General features: G+C 44.9%; 1 protein-coding gene across 1 annotated transcript in view; it reads right to left on the reverse strand.

Moving 5' to 3' along the window:
• The window catches only part of DSCAM (DS cell adhesion molecule), a 742,440-nt gene that overhangs the window by 35,992 nt on the left and 679,608 nt on the right, over window positions 1–26,840 (reverse strand). Inside the window, 7 exon segments of the mRNA XM_057544948.1 lie at window positions 1,313–1,343; window positions 12,925–13,101; window positions 16,475–16,765; window positions 18,334–18,522; window positions 21,372–21,470; window positions 23,060–23,223; window positions 24,526–24,643. Coding sequence (XP_057400931.1) covers window positions 1,313–1,343; window positions 12,925–13,101; window positions 16,475–16,765; window positions 18,334–18,522; window positions 21,372–21,470; window positions 23,060–23,223; window positions 24,526–24,643 — 1,069 coding nt within the window.

Genomic DNA, 26,840 nt, shown 5'->3' on the forward strand with positions numbered 1-26,840 from the left:
ACATGACCCTTACAAGCCTTTTCTTCTGACCCACACCCCCTTCCTCTGCCCTACAGAAAAAAAAAGTCCATACCCTGCATCTATCTTCCTAATCTCGGCAAATGGCAACAATGTTTATCTAACTGCTCACACCAAATATTTCAGAGTCATTCTTGATTCCTTCATATCTGTTACCAACAATTCACACTGTTTTAAAACACAGTATGGACAAACAAAGACATCTGTGGGAAATGTAATCCATGGGCCAACGGTATTCAACCTCTGTCTTAGGTCTTCACACATACTGGTGATATGGGAGAGGACTCTTTGTGAATAACAATAAAGTACTTATTCTGATATGCAAAGATGAGGGAGGAAGTTAAAGCCAACTGTGGTGCTGTAGGGGATGGGAAGAGACCCTATACTCCATCTTTTTTATCTCCTACGTTAGTCATCCTAAAATGACAACGTCAAGGTCACCATCAGGGTCCCTGACAGTTTTCTTTTTGGCCACGCCTTGCGGCTTGCGGGATCTTAGCTCCCCAACCAGGGATCCAACCCCAGGCCTTGGCAGTGAAAGCGCTGAGTCCTAACCACTGGACCGCCAGGAAATTCCCTGACATTTTTCTTATCTGGTTCCTAGACTCTGATTATCCTCTTTTTACTTTTGGTTTAATCATTACAATATAAAGTGCAAAGGTTGGGGTGTCTTGTACAGTTGTGAACATGCACTTACTTATTCTACTACCCCTAGTCATTCATCTACTCAACAGTTATGAGTGGGGCAACTATAGTGCTGGTTTCTCCTAACATGGTGATGAAACAGGCTATGACTTCCAAGACCAGACTGAATAGCTATTTGCAGCAGAAGGTGGTGGGTGCTCTGGTGGAGGGGTGCTGAAGGGGCAGTGAGAGCTGAAGGCAAGGAGAATCTTCCTTGATCAGGCCATCAATTTTGAACCCATTCCCTTTCATGGATTCCCTTTCACCTGGCTAACCATTAGGAAGAAAGCTTGACCTCAAAGTGGCATATTTGGTGAAAGCAAAACCAAAGCTACTTACTTAAAATGCACCTCATTATTCTCGGGTTAATGGGAAATGTTCTATTGGTTGAGTCCAGCCAACAAGAAAACTACCTATGGTGTGCATAAACGCATATTATTTGGTATCTATGTCTCTAACCAAGCATTACATGGATACTTAGCTTCATAGAATGAAAATTATATGTCAAGTGAAAAATGGGTTATCAATTTCAGGCTGTCATTAAAAAAAAGAAATCATCAAAGCAAGTTCTTTTAAACATGATATTTGGGCTGCTAGGTCTTGTTCTTACCTCATGAGCATTTCAGCTAAACTCTTTGCATCTGGGGAAAGAAAGTTGATATTAGTACAAGATAAATAACTCATTAACATTCACTTAAGCATTTGTGACAAATATTCTACAGAATCAGATGACAATAACCATTTTTAAATGTAATTGTATATCGAAATCATTGCTAATAACCTAAACTTTTATGGATTCCTTGTCTGTTCTAAATGAGACATATATATATATACACATACACACACACATATATATACATATATATGTATACACATATATGCATAAAGGTAGCATAAAAAGATAGGTACAGAAATACTCAGATACCTGCTAAAGGTTATATTACAACCTATTCATTTGCCACTTTCCAAAAACCCAATTTTACTTTCAGAAGTCAGAAAATTAACATCTTGAAAGTAATTCATTATGTAGTACAAATTCTACTCTTTCTGTTATCAAAATGAAAAAGCTTATGATCACTTAAAAAAGTCATTATTACAGAGCTATGCCTCCCTTTGGTTGATCAAAGAATTGTATAAACAGCGTATCACTGTGTCTGGAAACTTAGATGTTTATTTCAAACACAGAAAGATAACTCTTCTTTATTTCTTTTCTCTGGAGACATTATTTACCAAGATCTGGTTACCACCCCTGACAAAAGAAATCCTGCCTAAAAATGATGTAATTTTTTTTTAACTTTTTTGATGGCATTGGTTTGAAATTCTAATTTCCCTTAAAATATAATTTGTTCTTTTTACACATTTTACTTGACAAAAATAAATGTTTCCTTTCTTAGAACACAAAGCCCTTCTTTATGTTTTTCTTTCATTGCTCTCTAAAAAGCCTTGATGTTAAGTGTTCAATGAACAGAATTTTCTGGAAATGGATTCAGCTGTCTGTGTGAGTGCCAGTGAAGCAACGCATTTGTTGGAGCATGTTCATCTTTGGGGGCTGACAATTGAATGCAGTCGCTTTTATGTTGGGGAGCAGAGCGCTGTAATTGGGAGGTGTGGGCTGTCACGGGAACAGCCACACGTGGGCAGGCACCCCCTGAACCAAAGCTCAGCTCTTCAAGTCAGCCATGCCAGGTCCCGCCTCGCAGTGAGGCCCCGGCTTTGTGCACAGATGGATTCTGTCTGGGAAATGAAATAGCTCCCTTTATCCCACCCACATGGCAAAGCAAAGAAGGCAAAACAGCATTTAATTTCTCAGCTCATGGCTTTATATTTATCTGCAAAGACAAAGTAAATATGATGAGCTTCTTCTCTTCCTGAATGATTTAACACTTACAAAGTAAATATACATATACACATATATAAAATGCCAGAAGCTTGGGATTAATTAGCTCTATGTAACAACCAAGCACTGGCTAGTTCAATACTCTAAAAAAGAGGAAAAATTTCCAAAGAGTAAAACACGGTACTTCAGCTCACAATCTGAAGGAAACTCCTAATCAGACATCTTCAGAATGGACCTGCGTTCCTTGTTCTGCCATAATCATCGTTCTTTTTCTATTCCTGGAGTTAGTCATCACATTTTCTCTTCTATGATTTTTTTTTCTATCAATGCACCAAGGAATGGCGGCATCCAATGAGTGAGGACAGAGGTCCCTCCAGTACTGACGTGCTCTAACTGCAAATTTTCCATGTCTACAATTAGTAGGCTTCTTCATCGGCGTATTTAGGTGCCCAAAGCCATTTTGGTCTACCCTTCCCTGTGCTTATCATCTTACAGTGGATCCCTTTCTCCTTCTGTCTTAGCTACTATTTCCTCCTTCTGACTCATCTTAAATTGTGAGAAACATTATATTCATGGAAACTCACTTCTTCTGTGAGTTCCCCTTTGAGGAAGCTGAGAGCTGGTGGAGTTTTAAGCACAGTGATGGGGTCTGGATGGCACAGTTGGCATCAAGGACTAGGCGTGAATGTCTTCCGGGGAGTGGGACCGAGTGGACCGCGGTCACAATTAAGCACGTGCTAGGAATCTGGATTGCACTGGTTACTTTAGGACTGCTTGCCCATGTCCCCTTAATATCAGTCTCTGCCTGGGAATTACTGCGCCCTCCTTCGGAAACCAGGAAACTGGGATCTGGATACATTCAGTCATTTGCTGCAGCTGAGCAGAAAATCATAACCAATGTCTGTTGGTTCAAACTCTTTTTTAGCCACTGTCCTCAAAGTCCTTTATACACAGAGGGGGATACATGTCGTATCCTTAGGAACACACAGAGGAGCAGATGTCTCATGCCAGCTGACTGAGGACACACCCTGGAGGGCGCTGTGTCAGGCCGAGGGAGTCAGAAAGGATGGACGACTGTGCCCACCTTAAAGGAAGTGTGGACTTTAACGGGAAGAGTGCTCCAGGGCGCAGAATTAACCTGTGTTGGAATTCTGAGCTCGTTCAGGAAGCAAGGAGTCGGTCAGTGTGACTACAGAGATAAGTTTCTAGGGGTGGTGGGGAATGGGGATGGTCAAGATGTTAAGGAGCTAAGAAAATGCAACTTTGCATCACTGACCATAATCTGGAAGCTTTTACCTGGGCCAAGGGGGGAAGAAGGAGGACAGAGGTGGTGGCCAGTGGGTACAGGTGCCATAAACAGCATTAATCAGACAATGCAGAGCGCCCAGGATGGGGGCTGCGGGCAGGGGCTTGGTGGCGGGGAGTGGATGACATGATAGTAGACAGAGGGCATCTACAAGAATCAGGGACCTACTGGGTGTGGAGGGGACAGGCAGAGGGACCGTGGGGAGTCCAGGGAAATGGCAAGATTTGGGATACGCAGGGCTGGGTATATGGTAACACATGGGACAGAAACAGTTGTCTAGAAGGACTTGGAAGTAGCAATTTGGGTGCAGGCTGAGATGTTTGGCTTCAAACATATTGAGTCCTTTAGCATATTAAAGTAAGTTGGGGGACAGATTTGGAATCCAGTATCCAGCTGGGAGATATGTCAGGGCTGAGATGGGCTAAGAGTCTTCTGTTTATACAAGGAGAGGGGAAAGAGAGATGGAATTTTGGACACACTTCTCTCCAGGGGTGAGAAGGGAATCTGGGACAAGTTAAGATAATATTTTTAAAGTCATGGAATCATGGTATCTTAAAAGCATTACAGACTTTTCAAATCAGCCTCATAATAAATGCTTGAATCCCTTCCACAGCGCCTTGGACAGAGGTTAAAATGAGCCAAGCCGCTGGATGCTCCAGGGATGGAGTGATGCCCTTGCTGCACGTAGGGTGCCGACCCCTCTTCCCACGGCTGACCTGCCTTCCAAGTCTGTTGATGGCTCCCCACTCAACACATCTCCCTGGGACTCTGGCTCTTTTCTCTCTCCTCAGTTCACTTCTCATTTCCTCGTCAGCAGCTCCTTCTCTGGTCTCCCCAGCTCCAGACTCTCAGCCCTCTAAGCGACATCCCCACTGCAGGAAGGGTGATGGATCTGAAACACACCCCCTCACTGGGTTGCATCTGTGCTCTGAAACTCTCAAAGGAACCTCCCTACCAACAGGAATCCTCAGCTCAGGGTACCAGCCGCCCATGCTGGCCCCAGCAGTCTTTCCAGCTCGGTTGCCTCTTACTTCGGACCGCCAACCCTGTCTCTGAGTTTCCTGCTCTTGCATTTTCTGCCGAGACCCCCATGACTTTGTTCCTCTGAGACCCTTGGAGATGGTGCTTTGTCCCCACCCCTCCAGACAGACGTGACTTGCTCTGTACACCCTCCCAAGCCCAGCAGGTGAAGTTGGTGTTCTGGTTCCCTGGGCTTCCAAGGACATCTGCACCTGTCTAACCTCTCTGCATCTGTTCAGCACAGCCTTTGCACCTTTCATTGTAACGTCCTGTTTTCATATTGTCTATTGGCCCTTTTGCCCTTATCTCCAGGCTCTGCCCAGTCCCTGGAAGAGTAGAGCCACATACAGTTTTTCCTGAGGATACAATTAATCATGAGAGACACCTTCCTTCTCTTGTGTTGAAATCCCTTGGTGTAATTTCTATCTGGATATAACAGCGGCACCTTCTGGAAACGTTGAAAAAACCATGCAAATATTTCCAGGTAGCTGCCATGCCCCAAGTAGCTTGGCTTCAGTGTTGTCTTTTCGAGGTTGAATTCTCTAATTTTCTTGACCACTCCTCAGATAGCATAATTTCTAGGTAATTCCTTACTTGGGTCTCTCTTTTATGAAAGACATTTCCCCCTTCCTTCCTTCTTCCCTTCTTTCCTTCCTTTCCTCCTTCCTTCCTTCCTTCCCTCCTTCCCCTTTCCTTCCCTCCCTCCTTCCTGCCATCCTTCCCTCCCTCCCTCCCTCCTTCCTTCTTTCCCTCCTTCCTTCCTTCCCCCTTCCTTCCTTCCCTCTTCCCTCCTTCCTTCCCCACTTCCTTCCTTCCCCCCTCCCTTCCTTTCTTCCCTTCCTCTCCCCTTCCCTCTTATTTTCCCTCCCTTCCACCCCCCTTCCTTTCTCTTAATCCCCCTCCCCCTTCCTCTCTCCCTTTCTTCCTTTTTTATAATTCTTGTTCCACATTTACTGGTCTGAACAGTTCTCCTCTTGGTTCACATCAAAGTAAAACAGATGTTGAGTCCTTCTTCTTCTACCTGCCATCTGTTAAGATGAGAACATCATCTCAAGTCATCTTCTTCTTCTTGCCCAACACAGCTCAACAGCCTTTTGTGTTGTCTGTCACTTTTTTTCACAAATTTCAGCTCAGTCTGAGATTTAGACTTTGTGACGCCTTTCCTAAAGCCCCGGCTACTTCTCTGTGCCCATCCTGGGCTGTGTGCTCACCTCTTCATCTTTCGGGTGGGGAGATGATGGAGAAATACTACCAGGGTAGCCTAGTGATATTGAAAGATGGAAAAAAGCAGTTTCAAAAAAATAACATGTGCTAACACTCTGAATGTGCAAAGAGGGCTAGAAGATGACAACTGAAAGGAGAATCTGGGGATCTGAAGGTAATTGGTCACCTGCCTTTAGGAGAGCACTTTCATTGAGTGGTGGGGAGAGCAGTGAGACGGAGGATTTGGGAGCTGGTGAGACTCAATGAAAATAGTTGAGTATCAAAGACTCTTCCAAGAATTCAGTGGGGAAAAGAAGTGGAAAGAAGGGCAGCAGCTTAGAAGATAGGCAAACAAGAAGGAATCCTTTTTTTTTTAAATATAGGGGAGCCTGAGTGGTAGTGAATATAGAGATAAAAAATAAATAAACTAAATATTTTTGATGGGCAAATATAAAATTATAAAGTCACTATTGATTCTGTGTTAATATATCTTCTAATTCTATGTTTCTTTGATTCATCTTTTTAAACTAGCTTAATATGGATGCGACAGGTTTTCTTTCTTGAATGTTCCAAAGCCGAAGAAGTGTCACAGAAAGAGAACTGGGTAGACAACAGTGATTTCGGCTCTCCTGCTAATTCTTCCCTAACTGATGTGTGATTTCCAAGTTCCCTTCAGTTTTCATGTCAGCAAAATAGAGCATAACAGTGTCAAGTTTATTTGCACCTATTTGCACAGCTACTAAGAGACTAAAGCAAGATAGTGTATAGTAAAGCGTCATGGAAAAGGAAGAAGAGAGAAAGCAAGGGAAGTGCTAGCACTCTGTCAATTAATACATGGTTCAGTCAGTTCTGGGGAAGAGGCACCTCGGCTGGATGAAGAGCATTGCAGTGTCGTCTCCCCGGTTCCGTGTTTTTTGTGGACCATCGCTCCTGTGGGGTCTGTACGTGGCATGAGGGGTTCTTATTAACAAGGCAGCACAGGCCTCCAGCACTGCAGCTGGGCATACGCTAATGTTTCTTTAAAAAGGAGGACTCTCATTCATAGCCACATCATTACATTTTCATAGTTAAGTGAATGGCATCTGTTTCCATTCATACCTCTACCGAGCAGTCACTAGCACACACCCACAAAAACATAAAACCAATTTGGGGGCAGCAGATTTCCCCGTGCTTTACCATCTCTCAAAAGCTCTTATTTGCAAGCTCTCTCACAACAATCCCTGCTTTCTGTGGAATTTAAAGGGGTCTCATAAAGTAGCTATATTCCTAAGGGCTATAAAACCTGCATTTACATTTTTACAAGGTCGCAAATAGGACTCCCAATCATCAGCTCAAATGAAAGCTGATTCCAAAACCATGGCAAAATATATATCTCAGAAAGAAAACCGTATAGACTTGCCATCTCAGAAAGTTGCAAATACAAACACGAACGAAATAGAACACGTGGGCAGGGCAAAGCCCAGGGCTGACCCCAACTCTCCCCCCCCTGCTCCTGCCCACCCCCCGTCCCTCGCTCCACGGCTGCACGTGGCCTGGCCCTGCTGCCATCCCACTATTCCTTTGCTTCCCCACTCTCATATACAGAAACCCCTTTTTAAAAATTTAGTTCTGCCATAACACATTTGAAGTTTTGAAAGGATAATTTTTTTAAAATGAAGGTCAAAAGGAAAAATGAGAGGAAGGAAGGAAGAAAACGCAAAGCCGAGAACTAAAGTTTCAGAGTAGAGGCTTCTGATCCCATCTAAGCCCCAAACTGGGCATTTATTAGCTGGGCAATGAAGTCTCTGGGGGTGCCCACCTGCCACCCCTTCACTAAGGAGCACCGGGGACCCTTTGCATGCGTAGGACTCAATGCATCAGTGCCATGACCATCTTTACGCAATCTACCTCGAGTCCAAGGTCTTTACGCTCCTAGATGCAAAGTTCAAGCTATTAAAGTTCAATCTAAGCTTTGGTCTTACAGATGAGGAGAGATTTAGCTCATTTGCAGGGCAGATAAATGGAATATTAAACAGTCGTGGCCCACCCCTTCAGCTGTGCCTGTGGAGGATTCTAAGGCCACGTTCTCTTTGAGAACGGCCTCCTGGAACTAATCGGCTTTATAATATTAATGCACTTTAAAGCATGCTTAAAATAATAAATAGGCTTCTGTTCAAGGGAAGGAGGCCATTTTGCCACAGAAACATGGTCAAATTTTATGTCATCCACTGACTTTTATCTTTAGCTTCTTTGAAGTCTTGGAAGTAGCTTTTTGGCTTGACGCTGCCAGTTGACCCATACAGGTTGGTGCTTTGCACCCTCTTGGGTAAACTCATACTAGAGGGGGGAGCTTTTAGTGATACCGGACGTGTTTGCTTGACATGGAAATCAAATTTTTATAAGGTTGTGTCTGCTGGGATCATGGTGATTTATTTTATAACCTTGCACTTCAAAGGATCTAGCGGTGGGGAAAAATCAGGGCATCACTTAAAGCAAAATGTGGCTTCCGAACTGCCGGATAAGGTTACAGATTTTTAAAAAATGTAGCACTTGAAGACAATTTAGACTTTAGGAGGTCACTAGGCTCTAAAATTAGTAAAGCGCTCAGGAAGGAAGAATATAGGTTGGCTAAATTGCTTGAGTCCCATTTTCTTTCTTTTTTTTTTTTTTTTGATTTTTACATAAAAGCACGTTTACATATGGTGCATTCACTAGGTTGCTTGTCTATACGGTGAAACAAACCTGCTTAAAAACATTGAGTAGCATCTAGCGATCAAACAAGGTCTCTGACGGGAGTTGATCTTACAGTGTTCATTAGGGACCCTACAGTATTTTCCTATAATCCAGATTTATTTCCAGTTTTGATCCTGACCAGTGGTTGCTCAGGCAACTTTGACATATTATTAGAAATGTCCTTATTTTACATAATAAAATATTGTAGGAAGCCATTCAATCTGTAAATATATTTGAACTGATTCTAACCCAGGGGTAGGATCTGTGCCTTATGTGGGTCAGGTAGTAACTGGATGATTCTACTAATGAACTCTGTTTAATAGATAGGCACCTACTACCGTAAACTCTGTGGCTGTGCTTTCTTTTCATGAGAGAATTGGAAACATTTTGTGTTATTAATTAACATAACATTTCAAGGGCCCTTCAGGCCTAAAAGACAAAGATCTTTTGGGGGCAAGGTCTGGCCTTTCACTGATTCCCCCTTAACAGCCCTAGTCACTTGCTCTGCCCTTTTATGACACACTTTTCAATGTTAAAGAAAGATGAGTCGGTCCCTTGAAAGCCTTTGCTGACCATTCTGGGACAGAATCTTAGTAACCTTTTTTTCTCTCTAGGACCTAGCCAAAATCTTGTGATCAAATAGAAATGGTTAATAAGAAAATTTTACTGTTGGTTTTAAAAAATGTTACACCTGGCATGTGGTAGATAATCAATGAGGGTGTGTTGAATTAAATATTTCAGTGTATCCAAAGTAAAACTTGCCATTTGGAAGGCGGTGGAATTAGGTGTCCGATCATTTTGCCTTCTTGCTGCCCTCTTGTCAGACTCTTGGTTTGGAGGTTTTTATTAAGCACGTAAAATGCAAGACTGCAGATACCTTTGAGCCCTGCAAGCTATTTCTCTGGAATACTTTGCTCCTCAGCAACTCCCATGAGTACATCTTCTTTGCCACAGCACTTATTTTCGTCCCACTGAAACCTTTGTGCTGGCTCTGTGTCTTCTCTGGCACAAAGAAAACAAAACCATTTCTGGGGAATGAAAGGCTGGACTCGCTGATGTGATGTATTGCTTTCTTTACGAAGACCAGCTACAAAATAGTGGTGTCGAATAGAAGAGATGCCGACAATAAAAATGCCAGCCCAGGATATTTTCTGGACAGAGTCCTTGCAAAGCAATAACTAAATTACAAAGGACTATTAAGAACAAAAAGGAAGGATGTCGCACCTGCCATCAGTCTAACTTGAATGCACCAGGAAGAGTCAGCAACATCTTTAGCATCTTTTCCTTGCTCTTGGAAGAGCAGAATGAAGTTGAGGTGCTTAAGTCATAAGTAGAAGAGGAAAATCATACAACAGTTGGGGAGGTAAAAGTAAGCAACGGGGACCAGGGGCAAAAAGAAAAGGTGAATTTGGGAGAGGGTGGAAGATGCTGGGAAGGATTTCCTCAACATTTAACCCATTTGCTGCCAAACCCTTGTGATCAAATAGAAATGATGGATGAGAAAATGTTACCGTTGATTTTTAAGAATGTTATGTGGACGATTCATAGCCCTCTAAGTGCAGCCAGTTAGGCCTGGCTGTCTAGATGCAACAAAAACATGCCACCTATATACACTACCAAACGTAAAATAGCTAGCTAGTGGGAAGCAGCCGCATAGCACAGGGAGATCAGCTCGGTGCTTTGTGACCACCTAAAGGGGTCGGATAGGGAGGGTGGGAGGGGGGGAGACGCAAGAGGGAAGAGATATGGGAACATATGTATGTGTATAACTGATTCACTTTGTTGTAAAGCAGAAACTAACACACCATTGTAAAGCAATTATACTCCAATAAAGATGTTAAAAAAAAATAAAATAAAAAAATAATGATGTCCCTAAAGTCCACACAATGGGTTTCTGTTTTCGGTGAAAGAGGGGTTATAAAAAAGTCCTTTTGGTATTTTAATGACGAACACTTGTGAATGGAATCCAGCACAGCTCACCTGATACTGAATTTCTCAATAGATTAGGCAACATTATGTTTTTGTAGTGCTGTTTTCTGTAGCTCTTGAATGCCCCCCCTTTTCTTCCCTAGTTGTGATTAATCGCCTCCTCTTTTGTGCTTCGGTAGGATTTGTTTGTTTTAGCGTTCGTGACATTTTGGCTCTTTTCCTGGTACATGCCTGTGCGTCTGCCTCATACACTAAACCTAAAGTTCAGAAGGCTCTTTCTTTTCATCTTGTACATCGAGCACCTAGCACGGCCCTTAGGATATAGGATTCACTCAAGAGAATCTGCAAAATTAAAAGGTAAGTGGAGAATGTGATTTAGAAAGGATATTTCAATGAGATTGATGGTTCATCTGAATGACTGGGCTACAGAAGGTATAAATGGAAGAACTATTGTAGATGGAGTGCCATGTACTTCAAATATTTTAATTTGTTGGCCAAGTAGAAGCACATTGAAAGTAAAATGGGTTAGAGTCTCATCAAAGGGAGTGCTCTGGCTACTTGAAGACAGGTGAAAATATCCCCATGTTCTGCTGTTCTAACTGGACTACAGTCAAACCAAGCATTTACACAAGAGGTCAGTGTTTTCCAGGTCTACCGGCCAGGCTTGGGGATATCCCAGATATATTATAAGGATGGTGCTTCCAGGCCTGTTCCTCAAATGCAACTTTGAAGAATACATGGGATGTTGGTTACTCCTCGCTGCACTGATACTAAAATGCAAGCAGCTTATATATACATTTTACCAAGAAGCGGCTTGGTTAAATACCCTGACAGGGAAAGGGGAGGGACTCAGAGCATTGTCCTGCACAGGGCTTTGTATATGAAACAACTCATTGGCCTCACACTGCACAGCCAGGGCAGGTAGGGCTGTTGGCCAGAAGCTGGAAGAGCCCTGTCGCACAGAATCTATAGAGCCAGACATTGGAATAACGGTGCTGCTGACAAAGGCTCTCATCTGGTCCAAGATCTCATCTTCCATTCTTTTTTTTTTTTTCTTAGTTAAAACAAAACTCTTACACCAAAGCTTCAGCTCCAATTTCTAATTCAGTGAACTGTGTGTTTTCTGCCTCACAACGCTTTCCCAGGGCCATAAAGCCCTCAATTTCCATTTCCCGGCAATAAAATAGTTCTCATTTCCAGAACCAATCTGGAAGGTCTTTTTAAAGGATACCCTGAGAAAACCATAATTCGAAAAGAGTCATGCACCACAATGTTCATTGCAGCTCTATATACAATAGCCAGGACATGGAAGCAACCTAAGTGTCCATCGACAGATGAATGGATAAAGAAGATGTGGCACATATGTACAATGGAATATTACTCAGCCATAAAAAGGAATGAAATGGAGGTATTTGTAATGAGGTGGATGGAGTTAGAGTCTGTCATACAGAGTGAGGTAAGTCAGAAAGAGAAAAACAAATACAGTATGCTAACACATATATATGGAATCTAAACAAAAAATGGTTCTGATGAACCTAGGGGCAGGACAGGAATAAAGACGCAGACGTAGAGAATGGACTTGAGGATACGGGGAGGGGGAAGGGTAAGCTGGGACGAAGTGAGAGAGTGGCATGGACATATATACACTACCAAATGTAAAACAGATAGCTAGTGGGAAGCAGCCACATAGCACAGGGAGATCAGCTCGGTGCTTTGTGACCATCTAGAGGGGTGGGATAGGGAGGGTGGGAGGGAGACGCAAGAGGGAGGAGATACGGGGATATATGTACACATACAGCTGATTCACTTTGTGATATAGCAGAAACTAACACACCATTGTAAAGCAATTATACTCCAATAAAGATGTTAAAAATAAAATAAAATAAAACAAAAATAAAGGAGGCCGTTAATTGGTGGCATTGCTGCGGCGGCTCAGAATTAAAGAGTGGGGCTGGCAAACCCTCGTGAAAGTCATTCTCTTTGCCTGCCTTGCTGGAGACTTGCAAGCGGTTGGCTTTCACTCAGTTTCTGAGTCGTAACGTTTGCACGACTCGCGCACGAGGCCCTGCAGTCCTGCCGACAGCACATCACAGGTCACGGACCCAGGCGGCGCGGGGACCTGGCCCAGAGAGGGTAAGTCCCTCCGCGGGGCCGACTGCCCCCCAGCCAGCTGTCTGTCCTGCTTTGCGGGGGGGACGGCCGAGCCTCCACTCACCTCGCAATCTCTTCAGCCTCTGCTCCCGTCTCCTCCTCCGAACCACCAACAGGAGCGCACAGAGTAGGAGCAGCCCCACCAGGACACAGGAGATGGTCACCAGCATCTTGAGCCCTCCGTTGGTCGTCAGCCCTTCATCGCTTTGGACAACTGACTTAATGAGTGGAGGGATTGTACCTGAAAGCAGGGTCATGATGTTAGGTGGCTGTTAATGACGACAGCATGGCGGAGTTTTTAGGGATGACAGGTTACTAGAACCGCGCGAGTGATCCGAGGGCGTCCGCAGTGATGGGGATGAGAGGAACGCTTCCTCTAGGTCCTCGTTTGTTCCTTTACTTGCTCACTCCCCTCCTACGCTTACTCTACGGAGCGTCGAATCAGAGCGTGCGCAAAGGGCAGAGCACATTGTTTTTTGGAAAGGGACTTCGTTTGGCAACGTACTGCTGGGTGCAGACACTTGAAAGCATAAGGTCCAGGCTGGGCGCTTAAAAAAGCCACACTCATTTACGTGGAGTTGAGTGTCACCCAGAGCACAATTGAGAGGGGCTGTTTGAAAAACTGCACATCAAAGAAGGAACAATGGGTTTGGCAAGTGGACAGAAGGGAGTCCGTGGGGAGACTGTACCAGATAAGCCTGCTTAAAGGAGCTTAAAATCTCTCTTTGTTTGGTTATTCACTTGCTTTTTGTCACGGGTGTAAGGCCAAATGTACTTTTAAAACTATTTCCGGGTATAAGAGTAAAACCAACTGTTCAAAGGGGAGCCATCCAAGTCTCTAAAGCAAGCTACTTATTGGCCCATATAAAGCTCTGAAATTCAGATTATTTAGAATTACAAGCAAACACCTAAGTAGACTGAACTCTGAGCCGCTTTAAGCTGCCTTCGGCTCAGAGGCTTAATACAGTGGGTGCAGAGATTCAAACACAGGCAACCACATTTTATGGGGCTTGCGTTTTGGCACCGACCATTATGTAAGATGCTCCAGTCCACTGTATTTTCCATGTAAAACAAGGACCAGGAAGTCAGTGATTTAGGAAAAATAATGCAAAAATAATACAATTTCCCTCTGAACAAAAAAGAGTCTTGCCCTGCATTTAGTGAGTAGAGCAGGGACAACAGAATGACGGTCCCCTCTGCTACCTGCTAAGGCCAAGATCATTCTCCCAACTTTATATAGAGTGTTTTGGCTGCAAACCCAAGTCTGCAAATGCTCAGAACCCACATAAGAGGCACATAAGGGGGATGCGGGTGAGGATGGGCCTGCAAAACCAAGATGACACAGGACCAGTGGAAACATTTGGCTGAGGAAATGGCAGAAGAAAGAGTCAAATAAAGCCACCAGCGGATCTGAAATCTGACTGGTATTGATAGCTATAAAGCTAATCGTCAATGTTTGTTGTTCCTAAAATGAAAAAAATTCTTCAGGCAGAAGTGACAAAAAAGATATTAAAGCTTTATATCCACAAGCTTAGTTCAAAAAAAAAAAAGTAACCTTTTTCAAGGAGAATATACATATGTATTCTTATTTCTAGTGTAATAAGATTATTTCAGATTTCAGAAAATTTTAAATGTAGCTCCCAGGACTTTTTTGTGATTTAATCTAAGATCTTGGACAAAGTGAGAATATTTCTTTTAGAAGACAAACATTTAAAATCTGCAGAGCACTTTGTAAGTAAGAATGACAGTTTCAAACGTTGCACGCGAGTGGTTTCTAATTAAATGATTAGCTGTGAACCTATCACGGACGTGCAGCTTGAAGCCGCGCGCTCTGGACCACACAGATTACAAAGAAGCTGGGCACCGGAGCGTGATGGTCGTAAGGCAATTAATGGGCATCAATCATCTGAAGTAAGAAATATACTTCCTGCCCAGATGTGTACCCTGCTAGCAAAGGACTCTGGGGAGCCCTTAAATGCTAGGGGAAATGGTCAGTGTTGAAGTCCTTTATTTTGTCAGATCAAAGAATGAAACCATGTTGGAGGAGAAAGCAAGTTGTCCACACTGCTCTGCGGTGTCTGATGCTCTGTGACGGGACCTCTTGGAGTGAAGTCGCTTGTGATGGAGGCTAGAAGGTTAGAGAGACGTGGCCCACGAGGATGAGAGCTTTAGAGGAGAAGCCTCAGTGTCCGGGAGCTGGACCAGGTGCCTCAGGAGCTGCAGGGCCCAGGCTGGTGTAGCCAGCACCAGACTCCCACCTCGGCACCTTCCTGCCTTCACCCACCCAGGCCCTAAATGCTGCGGGCGAGCCTGGGCTCTGGCTGAGGAGGGATCTGTGGGAGGATGGCCTTGGTGGGAGACTCAGGGGTGGGTTTACAGTGTGCCAGGGCGGGAGGAACAAGCCCTCGGACAAGCCAGGACAGTCCAGGAGAAAATGGCCAAGGGAGGAGCCAAGTCTACAACACCTCTGGAACATCCTTTGGTCGTGCCCGAGGGTCCTTGGGTTTACGTACACTCTTTTCTTAGAACAGGATAACCTGCACTCCAAGGAAGTTCCGGCCAGAGTATTAATTAAGCGAGATCGCAAGTGCACATAAGCAGAGGAGCGAACACCCCTCAGCCTGTCTAGCGAAGAATAGAGTATTGGGGTGTTAGCTCTGGCACAGACTTTTTGGGTAAGTCATTAGTACTGTGGTCCGGCCCGATTGGTGGACACTGGACAGGGTCTCTGAGGGAGCTAAGCCCGGAGCTCCAAACTGTCTGATGAATGGCGGCCCGTTTTACCCTGTGATTACAGCACCTAATTCAACCACTGCCTTTCCCCGAGTGAAAATCACTGCGAGGCTGCAGAAATCATCATCAACTTGCTGCCAGTTAGGACTTCCTGAAGTTTCCTGACTGCAGAACGGTCAATGTCACGCCACCCCTTAGCTTCACTGGGCTTGGCATTTATTCAACATCAATAAATGGCCCTTATACTAGTTGTAGAAAAAAAAGATAAAAATTTCTATCACTTATTTTCAGTCATCTAAACATCACAAGATACCTCATCTGGTTTTCAGAAAGCCCGTGCCAATTGCATGCATGTGTGCATGTGTGTGTGTGTGTGTGTGTGTGCGTGTCCACTAACACCCCATGACTTTATTCTATTTCCATCAGTGCCTCTATTTCTGCTCAGAGACTAACATAAGCTCCTTTACTGATGGAAGACTGTTTTTGCACATGCAGTTGAAGGGCTAAATGAGAGCAAAAAAGAAAGCTGTCATGTGGATTGGGATGGGGTGGGGGGAGGGGAGGGAGACAACAAAAGCAGTGTTAGCTCACAGTCACGACCAAGCACACAACCACGTGGCACAGAAGCCTTCAGCCCCAGGAGAAGTCACTCCTGCCCCGAGACTCCCCAACGAGCTGCCTGCGGGCCCTCAGTCCCTCCTTCCTGGAACACGGCCAAGGTCACGTGGGTACCTGGTCCAGGGAGCCCTGGGGGGAGCAGACTGAAAGGCCCCAAAGCCTAAGGGGATCGGCGGGCACGAGTGACACTGCGCCGAGGATGGATGTCAAACGGGGGAGGGGCAGCGGGCACGTGCACGCATCCCGAGATGCGGCCAGCTTACTGCCGTCGTAGTTGAGCGTGGCGAAGTTGGCCTGCTTCTCCGCACAGCCAGCGCTGTTGCACACCCGCATCTGCAGCTCATACCACGTGGCTTCCTGCAGGTCGTACAGGATGTACGACTTGGAGAGAGAGGTCCGCTGAGCCGTGGTCCAGACCGTGGCCCCGAAGGGTCTGTACTCGAGCGTGAAGGACGTGATGGGGCAGCCGCCGTCATTCCAGCCCACGAGGTTCAGCCTCACGCGCGTGGTGTTGACGCTGGCAAAGAGCTCCTGCTCCTTCGAGAACTGGGGCTCTGCGGGAGAGGGCACAGGGGCGTCAGCCCACGGGGCACACGGGGAAGGCCATCAAGGTCGTCCCACGTTTCCCTTGGGCTGCTTTCCCCACAGGCGTGGGGCTCAGTCCAAGTCTGGGTCACGGGCCGCTTGTCCACTGTTTTATAGGGATCTTACGGACCAATGTTCCCCAGGTGTGAAAGGGAACACTGGGTGGGTAGAGGTTGTTTCTGTGAATCTTAGCATTAGTCCCCTGAAGAACAAAGCTATTCTCATGTATGCGTTTCCTTGAGTGTTTTTTTTTTTAAAGTTGAGAATTATGTTTTACTTGGTAGACAAAACTGAGAACTTAAGCCCAGGATGCAGCCTCTCGGGTAGCTCTGAGGGACGGCTTCTCCTTGGGTGGTTTTGAAGGAACCGCTGTGATGCGCTGGGCTGACCCGTGTGCATTCAGGGACCTGACTCCAGAGAAGGCAGACTTGGATTTGGGAAGTACCCACAGGCATCCTTGCTATCCAAGCGCCTCTCACTGGAGCCCAGGGACCCAGTGGGTATATTTCTGCATAAACCAACCCCTCATCATCTGAACCCTGGTACACGTTATCCAAAACTCAGGTGCTGCATCCAAATTAATGCCTTCACTTTCTGATCTCTTGCTCTCCTGCCACCCGGTCCAGCCACTGGATGAGAGTCAGCAGTGAGGAAACCTACAAAGACCCTCTCTCCACCCCCTCACGTACACTCACGTGCAGCCATATCCCTCCCTCCTGCTGGTGTTTCTGAGCTGCAAATTTCACCCCTGAACATCATTGCCCTGAATGTCCATTTTCAGAGGAAAAACCAACTCACACTCAAGGTTAACAATCTACCCCGGTGACTTCTCACCTGGAAAGTGGGGCCTGTGAGGCGATGTGACAGTTACAGATGGAAGGGGGTGAGGTGACTAAGGGAGAAGGTCACCCCAGAAGAAGGTGAGAGGGCAAAGATCACATTTCACGGCTACTCAGGCTGGGAACTTTCTGTTGGCACCAAAGCCCTTGATTTTCAAATGACACTCTTCTTTTTTTTAATATATTTATTTATTTTTATTGAAGTATAGTTGATGTATAATGTTGTGTTAGTTTCAGGTGTACAGCAAAATGATTCAGTTATATATATATATCTATTATTTTTCAGATTCTTTTCCCTTAAAGGTTATTACAAAATATTGAGTACAGTTCCCTGTGCTATACAGTAGGTCCTTGCTGATCATCTATTTTGTGTAAAGTAGTGTGTATCTGTTAACCCCAAACTCTTAATTTATTCCTCCTCCTCACCATTCCCCTTCGGTAACCATAACTCTGTTTTCTATATCTGTGGACACTCTTCTTTTAAACTGCAAATGAAATAATTAAAAGAGAGAACCAGAATATTCTGTATGGACTGGCTATCTCTTTCAATACCCTGTAACACATTGAACCAAACCCATCTGGAGAATAACAAAGTTCAAACTCACCAACATGTAAATGTATGATGCATCTTTTCTGATTCCAGCCTCCCCTTTGATTTGGAAAACAGGAAATCTAGAAACTAAAGAAGGCTTACATACCTTTTCCTAACGTTTTCGCTTCTATGATTTCACTTATGCGCCCGGGCCCCACTCCATTCTGTGCAGTAAGAGTGAACTTGTACCAAGTCCCACACTTCAGGTTCTCCAGGCGGTAAGAACGCTCGCTTGGGCTGATGGGAAAGCTCCCCCACTGCTCGCTGTTATCCTCGGAGTACTGCAATATGTAACCTTCAGAAAACAAGACACATTCAGAAGAGCGCGATTCGCTTTCCATCAGAAGCTTACACTCTGTATGGGATGCGTTCTCAGAACTTGCACATCTTTGGAAGGGAACATCTGAGCTCTTGCTGATTCCAGGAAACTGAACCCAGGCTGGGAGAGGTACTGTGATGACATATTGATTACGAGGTATTTAGGCCACGCCAGACGTTACTACGGTGGGATTGCTGGATGGCGTGATGAAGATAAAACCACTTTCTGCCCATTCCCTTTAAAAGGTGTAACTGGGCAGCAGGGAATGGATACTGAATCTCTAAATACCTGACCTTGCGAGCTCATGTGCCGAATGCCTGGGGATGGGCGTGGTCTGAAGCTGGGTTATTTTTAAGAGAACCAAAACTCTGGAAAAGGGGTGAGTTATCAGCGGGGGTAGGAATCTCCTCAGCCACCCCTTCCCACTCCACAATGACTGTGTCAGGCATTGTCCACAGCCCGTTATTCACAGCACCTCACATAACCCTGTGGATTAGTAATTATTATCTCCGCAGTGCTGACGAAGAGACTGAGGTCCAGAGAGGTTAGGTGACCACTCTGGGGTCTTATAAGCAAGATTCAAATCCTACCGCCAGAATCTGAAGCCTGCACGCCTGTGATCACGGAGACATCCCTCCCTGTTACGCCTTCATTCCTGTCACCCCAGCCGCCTTCCTGGGGCAAACGTATCCTGTCTGCTCTGTCCTTGTCTCCTAAATGTTCACATCCAGGCAGCCCAGGACTGGCCTGCCTGATGCACGGTGCCCTTACACCAGCATACTGGCATCTTCCCTCCTGCCCATGGGATTCCATTTCTGACACCAGCGATGAAAGCACATCTCACTCCCACGCTCCAGAGCCTCTGAACCCCCAGCTGGTAGCAGTAAGTGTTTTCCATGCGCGTCACATGAGATCACCCATCTCTGATTCCCTCCTTCTGCAGCCACGGTCAGTGTCATCCCACTGGCTTCCTCCTTCCCTCCCCTCTGGCCCCCTGCAGCCTTGGGGTCCCTCCTCCCTCCTCAGCCTCATTTTCCCTTCTGTGTTCCTGATCTGCAGTCCTGACTGCTCTCTCAGAGCCTGATATGTGAGATGCATCTGGGTCAGCTCCCACCGTCCTATCCTGACTTCGCCACCTCCCTGGTGCCCTACGCATCGGGGGGATTGTGCTTTCCTTCTCATTTCCTTCATCTAAACCACTTCTAGGAAGCTTTTCTAACTCTTGGAGATGGGAACCCCCATGTCAATGGCTTTGGCCACCCCTGTGCTTCAAGGACCCCTGGTCGCCTTTGCCTGGAATCCCTTCATTACTAAAGTTGGCTTCAACTCTAAGACCTGCTGCTCCGACACCCTTCCTGTGCTGCCTCTCCCATGATCTCACACTTACAGAACCAAGACTTCCTTTCATCTGAGCCTGGAGTCCTAGGGTCCCTTGAACTCCTACCTCAGTGCCCCATTGTTTTTTTTCATAAAATGCTTCTCCACCTAGCCTAGAACCTCTGGTAGACCATTTCAATCAGGAGCCTGGCTTCACTCCCTCTTGTGACTTCTGACCGCACTTACCCTGCCGGTCACCAGCTTTGGTGACCCGTGATGCACTTTTCTGCCCCACTGTCCAAGATCACTCAAGCAACTCATTAAACCGTGATAACTGTGACCACTACGCTTTGTGCCATTTCCCTGCAGCTGGGGCCCTGCTCATGCTTAGCAATGGCTTTGTTTCTCGATGAATGACTCCCTGTGCATTTCCCACGGCAGCTGTTACAAATCTTTCCCACGCTCCTCAAGCCCACAAACACATCCTCACCCCTAATCATCCAACTATTCAAAAAAGAAAATCTCACCTTTCTCTTCGCTAAAAAAGGAAAGATCCTCCCCTTCGCCCAGTGGAGTGCTAATCAATGTTTAACAACTGGCTCTTGGAAAAAAAAAAAAGCCCTGATGGGTAGCATTTCTGATTTCTGCGGTGTGTAAATATCCCCAGCAGGGGCCGTGGTTACTGAGGGCAAAGTTGGGAAGAGGGGCGGCGACTTGCTCTCATGAGCTGGAGGGAGACGGCTCCAAACACCACTGGCCTCACGCTAAAACGCCCCTGTATTTCCTGTTGTCTTCTCACCTTCCTCCTCTCTCAGAAGGAGGATGTCCTCTGCCTGCAGAAATCTATCCGTCATCCTTTCCCACCTGCTCTACGACCCCTTTTGTCCCTCGGCTCCTTAATCCCGTGCAACCTCAGTCTCCTCTGGGTTCTCTCCCTCCCCTTGGTCTACAACTTGCTCAGAATGTTCTCCCAATGCCACTTAGGCTGGGACCATCACGCTAACTCATTCCTTCAGTATAAACTCCCTTAATTCTTTTCTACTCTGTACTAATTGCAAAAGCTTTGTGCAAACAGACCGTTTCCCATCTTTCAGTACTTTCTAAGTCAGAACAGTCACTGTGGTTACTTAACTGAAGCACTGAGTACCTGAATGGATGGTACAGCGTTGACAACATGGGGAAGAAGCACAATGCAGCATCTCGGGGGAAGAGATGACCACATTTGTTTTTTTCTTTCTTTTTGTTTTTTCATGTGTTAATATTTCACTCAGATTGGATGCATGATACTCATTTTGTCAATGGGATTCCTTGGATGAATGGGTGAGTTTCAACAAATACGCTAAAAATAGATGTGTGGTTTTTTGCATAGGTAATGGAAGAATTAATTATATGATGAGTTTGGGGGAGAAATAAACTAACACATAACGGTTACTTGATAAACGTGTCACTTATCTGCCCGCGGATGATGACGATGAATCAACGGTTGTGGGCCACCTATCTCTCATTACCTCTGATAGAACTGCCCCCGTTGTCCCCAGGAAGCCACGAAAGGGTGATGGAGGAAGAGGTGGTTTTGGAAACTGTAAGCCGAGGCTGATCTGGTGGAACTAGAGAGGAAACAGTTTTTAGAAAACAAGAATTAGTTGTTCACATCCTCAGTCTTCTTTAACAGTCATTTACCAAATGATTTTTTAACAGCCATTTATTAAATAAGTGTTTCAGGTTGACAAAATATGCAATTCACTTCTGTCAAAATGTCTATTTAGTTGAAATCCTGGGCTAAAGAGATAGAACAGGATGATTCCATTATTTAAAGAAAATTCAACCACATTTCTACTTGGATTTATTTCCTCATTCCCTCCCCGATTCCTTACATCTCTCAGTTGCTCATCGCTAATCGAAATCTTCTGTGAACTTACGAAGGATCCATGCATCATTCTACTCTAAATTTCAGCCATGGTTCAAGTGAGAAAGATAAATGGCATCCACTTAGCTTTTCAGTTCTCAGCGATATGAAAGGGGGGGAGGAAGCCTGGCTAGTGGGAAAAAAACTGCAAAAATTTCCACTATTTCACGTACACCCCTGCTCAAGAGGCAACACACACACACACACACACACACTCAGCTCTGAACTCAAAGGTGCACCATTGAGTGGCAGCACAAGAATTGAATAGTCATACAAGGTGTGAAGAATACATACTTCTAATCAATGGGCCTCAGTACTATTTTGGATTAGCTCTGCAGACAGCAATACTGAAGGAATTTAGAAAGGTTATCCAGATTACATAGAAAGCTTCTCATAAAATGTCCTTCTCTTTTCCTCCAAGAGAAGCCTGATATATTAACCCAAAGCCGTGAAAAATGGATTCATCTCTTTAGAGTCATAATATAGTGTCTATCTCCAAAAATGCCCTGAAATCTCCTGACTTCAAGTTACTTGAAATTCCAGATCAATTCTGCATTATTTAAAAAAATACGTAGTTCTTCCCCTTCCCTCCCCTCCCATTGAGGACAACATTGGTTTTATTTTTTACTTGCTGTGATTTATTAATGTGATAGCACTTAAATCTGGAGACTTTACACTTTGATTTTTTTCTTCTAATAAAATATCACTGTGCATCTAAATTTGAACTCAATCAATGGCCATCTGGGATTTTACACATGATTTTAATTTGACAATCTTAAATTTGTCATGTACTTTCGGTGTATGATATCAAGAAAAATTACATACACTGTATTAAATACACAAACATTAATGCCCTACAGAGTTTTAGTTAGTATCCTTTTAATATATATACATTGCATATGACAATTCAGTTAATCAGCATTCATAAAACACCTCAATTCAGACTTTTTTCTTGCTGGTGTTTTCCGGGTTACACTTATACATGTGTGAAGTAAATCCTGCAATTAGTGGACACCATCAAGAAGGGCTTTTTCAGCAATGCACACCTAAAGACAAATGAGACTTGGCTCCCTATGTGAAAAAATATAAACAGTGTTATCTCTCAGGTTATGAATGCTTTTTATTTACTTTGATGTGTTTAATTATTTTCTCCAAAATGAACATCTAAGTTTTTGTAATATGAAAGTAGCAATTAGCTCTTAATAAAGGCTGATTTTTAAATTTGTTCACTCTTTGCACACAGGCATACATACAAAAAGGAGCATCAGAAAGAGTCCCAAAACGTGGTACCTTGTACTTGTAAATTTAGAATAATTTCATCCGATCCCCAGTTGTTATTGGCGATGCAACTGTAATAGCCAGAATCTTCCGCCTTCACCGTCCGGATGACGAAGCTGCCGTTGCTGAAGACGCTTCTCCGCCCATCAACCGTTACGAGGCTGGGTGTCCCGTTACTACCTCACGGGAAGAAAAAGGCGCAGATTAAAGAAATTACAATCCAAGTTAGCTGAGGTTGGGGAAAAGCATAAACACTCTTTCTGAAGCAAACAACCCATCTGGAAGATTATATTAAGTAAGAACTAAACGATGATCATATGACAGAAACAGTCACATAGCTGAGTTTTGTCCTTTGTAAAAAGTGCTGTGTTGAAGCGAGGTCCGTGTGAAGGGCCTGGCTTCTGGCTCCTGCATAGGTCAATGCTGGTCGTATCCCAATGGGAATTGCTTCTGTGGGCAGACGTGTCATTTTGACCAGATCAGACAGGGACAACTAAATTTTGGGGTTGCTTGTAGATTCACTTAAGGTTACAGTTGTTAATGATTTTGGCATAAGAAAGGAACTGTGGTACGCCAAGAGGGTGAAGAGGTGACTCTAGTATAAACAGAGTTCCCTTGGCGACATCTTGGCCTCGGCCATGGTGACAACTGTCCAGTCATCTGTGGTCATCCCCACATCCGGTGGAATGCCACTGGACCTCGGGAGCTTACTTACTTCCTTCGTATTAACTGACTTAAAAGAGATGAGAAAGTGGTCACTGGACCAAGACCATCATTTCAAGAGTTTGTGTCTTTTAAGCGTCTTTGTTTGAAAATAGGAACTCTCCCGAATCCATTTTCTACCAAATCTCTAGGCTCATCAGTGAATTCCCAGCCCTTTATTTATATCTTAATTTCTGCCTCTGAATAGAGGTAAGTTACTTAAAAAAGTTACACGAACAGAATCCATCTCACCCGCTTCCTCCCTTCCATCTCATCTGCTATTGTTGTAATAATTCCTACTGAGCACGGAAAACCAGATTTTATATTAGCTAAGTCTTAATGCATTCCATTTCTAAAAGTTATTTCTCAGAGCATTTGAGTTAGCGTTAGTTGGTCCATTATCTTGGAAGGAGAAGAGATAAGTGCTAATTCTCCAGTCACCTTGGGTACGTTCATCTCAGATATACAGGAGATTTTCGTGATAAGGTACAGGAAACTTCCACGGAGATTACTGGGCTGGCTAGACTATTTTTCTCGGAAGCATTCTCTTATGAATGTAAAGCTCGGAATTTTTAGAGAATTGACAAGACAGATCAGATCCTTTTAGTGTTAAAGCTGAGATTCTTCCGCCACCGCCCTCAACCAACTTCCTCTCTATCGCAAAAGAGTGGGTAGTTTTCCTGGAGCTTTCAAGAATGTAAATATACAAAATTAGACCACGAGACTCAGCACAGTGTGTCCGATGCACCGAGGGCATACATTGGGTTACTGGTTACCTGTCTTTCATCCACTTTACTGCAGGAGAAGGGTCCCCAACAGCTTTACAAGGCAAGGCGATGTCTTTCATCCATGGAGTGGTCACCGTGCCACTGAAGGTCAGGATTCGTGCGGGAGCTGAACCACCAAACAGAGCAGAAGCCCAGTAACTCCAGAGTCATCTACACAGAGGCCAAGGTGACCCTCCCCAACCCAGCAACACCCCAGAAAGGAGGGTGCATCCCTGCCAATCAATGTCACACCTGTCAACACTATCCTTGGTATCAGAGTGTGTCTAAGGGATGTTCATTGTACGAACATACAAACTACCGAAAACCCCTATTGTAGCATTTTATCCCCTTGTATTGACTAAACCACAAGGACCCCAAATTAAATACTTGGGGCTTCATAAGCCCGGCAGCTCCAAGATGTGCTTTCTAAGAGCCCAGTTATTTTTCAAAGCACTTTATTAAGCAATTTCTCTCAACACCCCAAACTGCACATTAAAACATACTTGTAATATCTGAGAGAATAGACAAAACAAAACATAAAGTCCCAAGACAGGAAGAAGTAAAACTGTAATGACTTCTATTTATCAATTTTGTGGTACTTTCCCGACTTTATTATATCAGCTTGATCTTCAGCACAAACGTTAAGGAAAATAAACATTTCCGGACTGGCCTCTCTTGAAGAACCACTGTTTGCTTGGGGCAGTGATTCAGATGCTGGAACAGGGGCACCTCCTGGGGACATGGGCCCTGGTACAGTCCCAAAGTGGCTGAAGGGTCCAGGAAGCGGAGAGGAAAAAGCCCAGGGCAGCCCCATGTGAGCAGGGGCCTCCTTGGAGACCAGAGGGGCCCTGTACTGACAGGTTCCTAGTGCCACTTTCTTGGGTGAGACACAGAGGCTGACAGAGACACCAAGATACGAGTCCTCCAGAGGCTGAATGATCTGCCCGGCCTTTGCCTTTCACTGGGACACTGCTTTCTGGGCCATTCTCTCTAGAAGCTCAGCCCATCTGGGTGCACAGACAAGGAGTCCACTGGTGGAAGGCAGCTCCAATCTGATGATGGACCCAGAAAGATGGGACCAGTGTTGGGACCCCTGCACCATTTTGGGCTTGAGGGTTGAGACTGGCCAGCAGATGTGGGGAGCAGACTTCTCAGGAGAGTGCTGGAATGCCAGGAAAGGTGGAGTTCCCAGAGCCAACTCATTAGGAGTCATCCTGGGCTAGAGCACAAAGCTTTCATCACTGAGGTCTGCCAGACAACTCTGACTTTTGTTGTTCTAAGCATTGGAGGCAAGAGCAGAGCGAGAGGAAGTGCCAGCGGGCTCAGAAGCTGGGCCTATTTTGTGCAGCAAGTATTATAGCAAAAGCCACCCATGTGTCTGAAGCAACGTTCCCTGCTTGCAGGGGAAACTGCAGCTCTTCCTCCTTAGAGAAGGGTCTTCAGAGGTGGCTCACGGACGGCACCTTTCACCTGGAAATGGAGTATTCCAGGGCAGAGCCCGCTTTATCACTTACTGACCTTTCTGATTTTCTATCACGGTAACAAAAATATCCTGGGCAGGTAGCATCGGATTTCTGACATTGGAAGTTAGGAATTTTCCCTTTCAAACCCTTCAGACCATCCTTTTATGATGAGGAATATCCTTGCAGCAAAATGGGGGTGATTAGGGAAACCCCGCTAGAGTTGGGGGGCTTTCAAGCTTTCTAACAGCCCTTCCCCCTGTAAGAAATATATGTTACATTGAATCCCAGAAGCTGCACACATAATGTGTGTGTAAATGAAAACACATGTATGTAGAAAAGTTCTACACATTCATGCTTACTGTGTATGATGCATTCTGATATTTTCTACTTTATTTTCAAGCCTAGTCTAGTCCATTTGACTCTATTCCATTCTATTCCATTTTAGTTCTTTAATATGCTGGCTGTAACGCCTAAAATTAATTCCAGGACTTATGAGTGGGTTTCCACTAGGCTTTTGAAAAACACTGGCTAAAACCACTTCATCTTCAAGCCCAACACACCCGGTTTCTAGAATTAATGTCCATTTGTGGAAGTTGGAATTTACAGGATCCTACGTTGAAATTCTAAGGCTAAGCAAACTGGAGCGGGCAAGAGAATTACCTAGAATCTTTGCTAAAGATGCAGATTCCTACTCTGGCTCTGTGATTCAACGGATCTTGGGTGGGCTCCGGGGGTCTGTCTTTGAACAAGCACCTTGGGTGATTCTGATGAGAAACCGCAGCCCACCAGCAACCTGGACACCCCTCCCAGCACCTGTGCTGCTCTAGCCACGTGCCATGTGCTCTGGGTCTGCCCCCCACG

The sequence above is a fragment of the Balaenoptera acutorostrata genome, chromosome 4, assembly GCF_949987535.1.
Source record: "Balaenoptera acutorostrata chromosome 4, mBalAcu1.1, whole genome shotgun sequence".
Lineage (NCBI taxonomy): Eukaryota > Metazoa > Chordata > Mammalia > Artiodactyla > Balaenopteridae > Balaenoptera > Balaenoptera acutorostrata.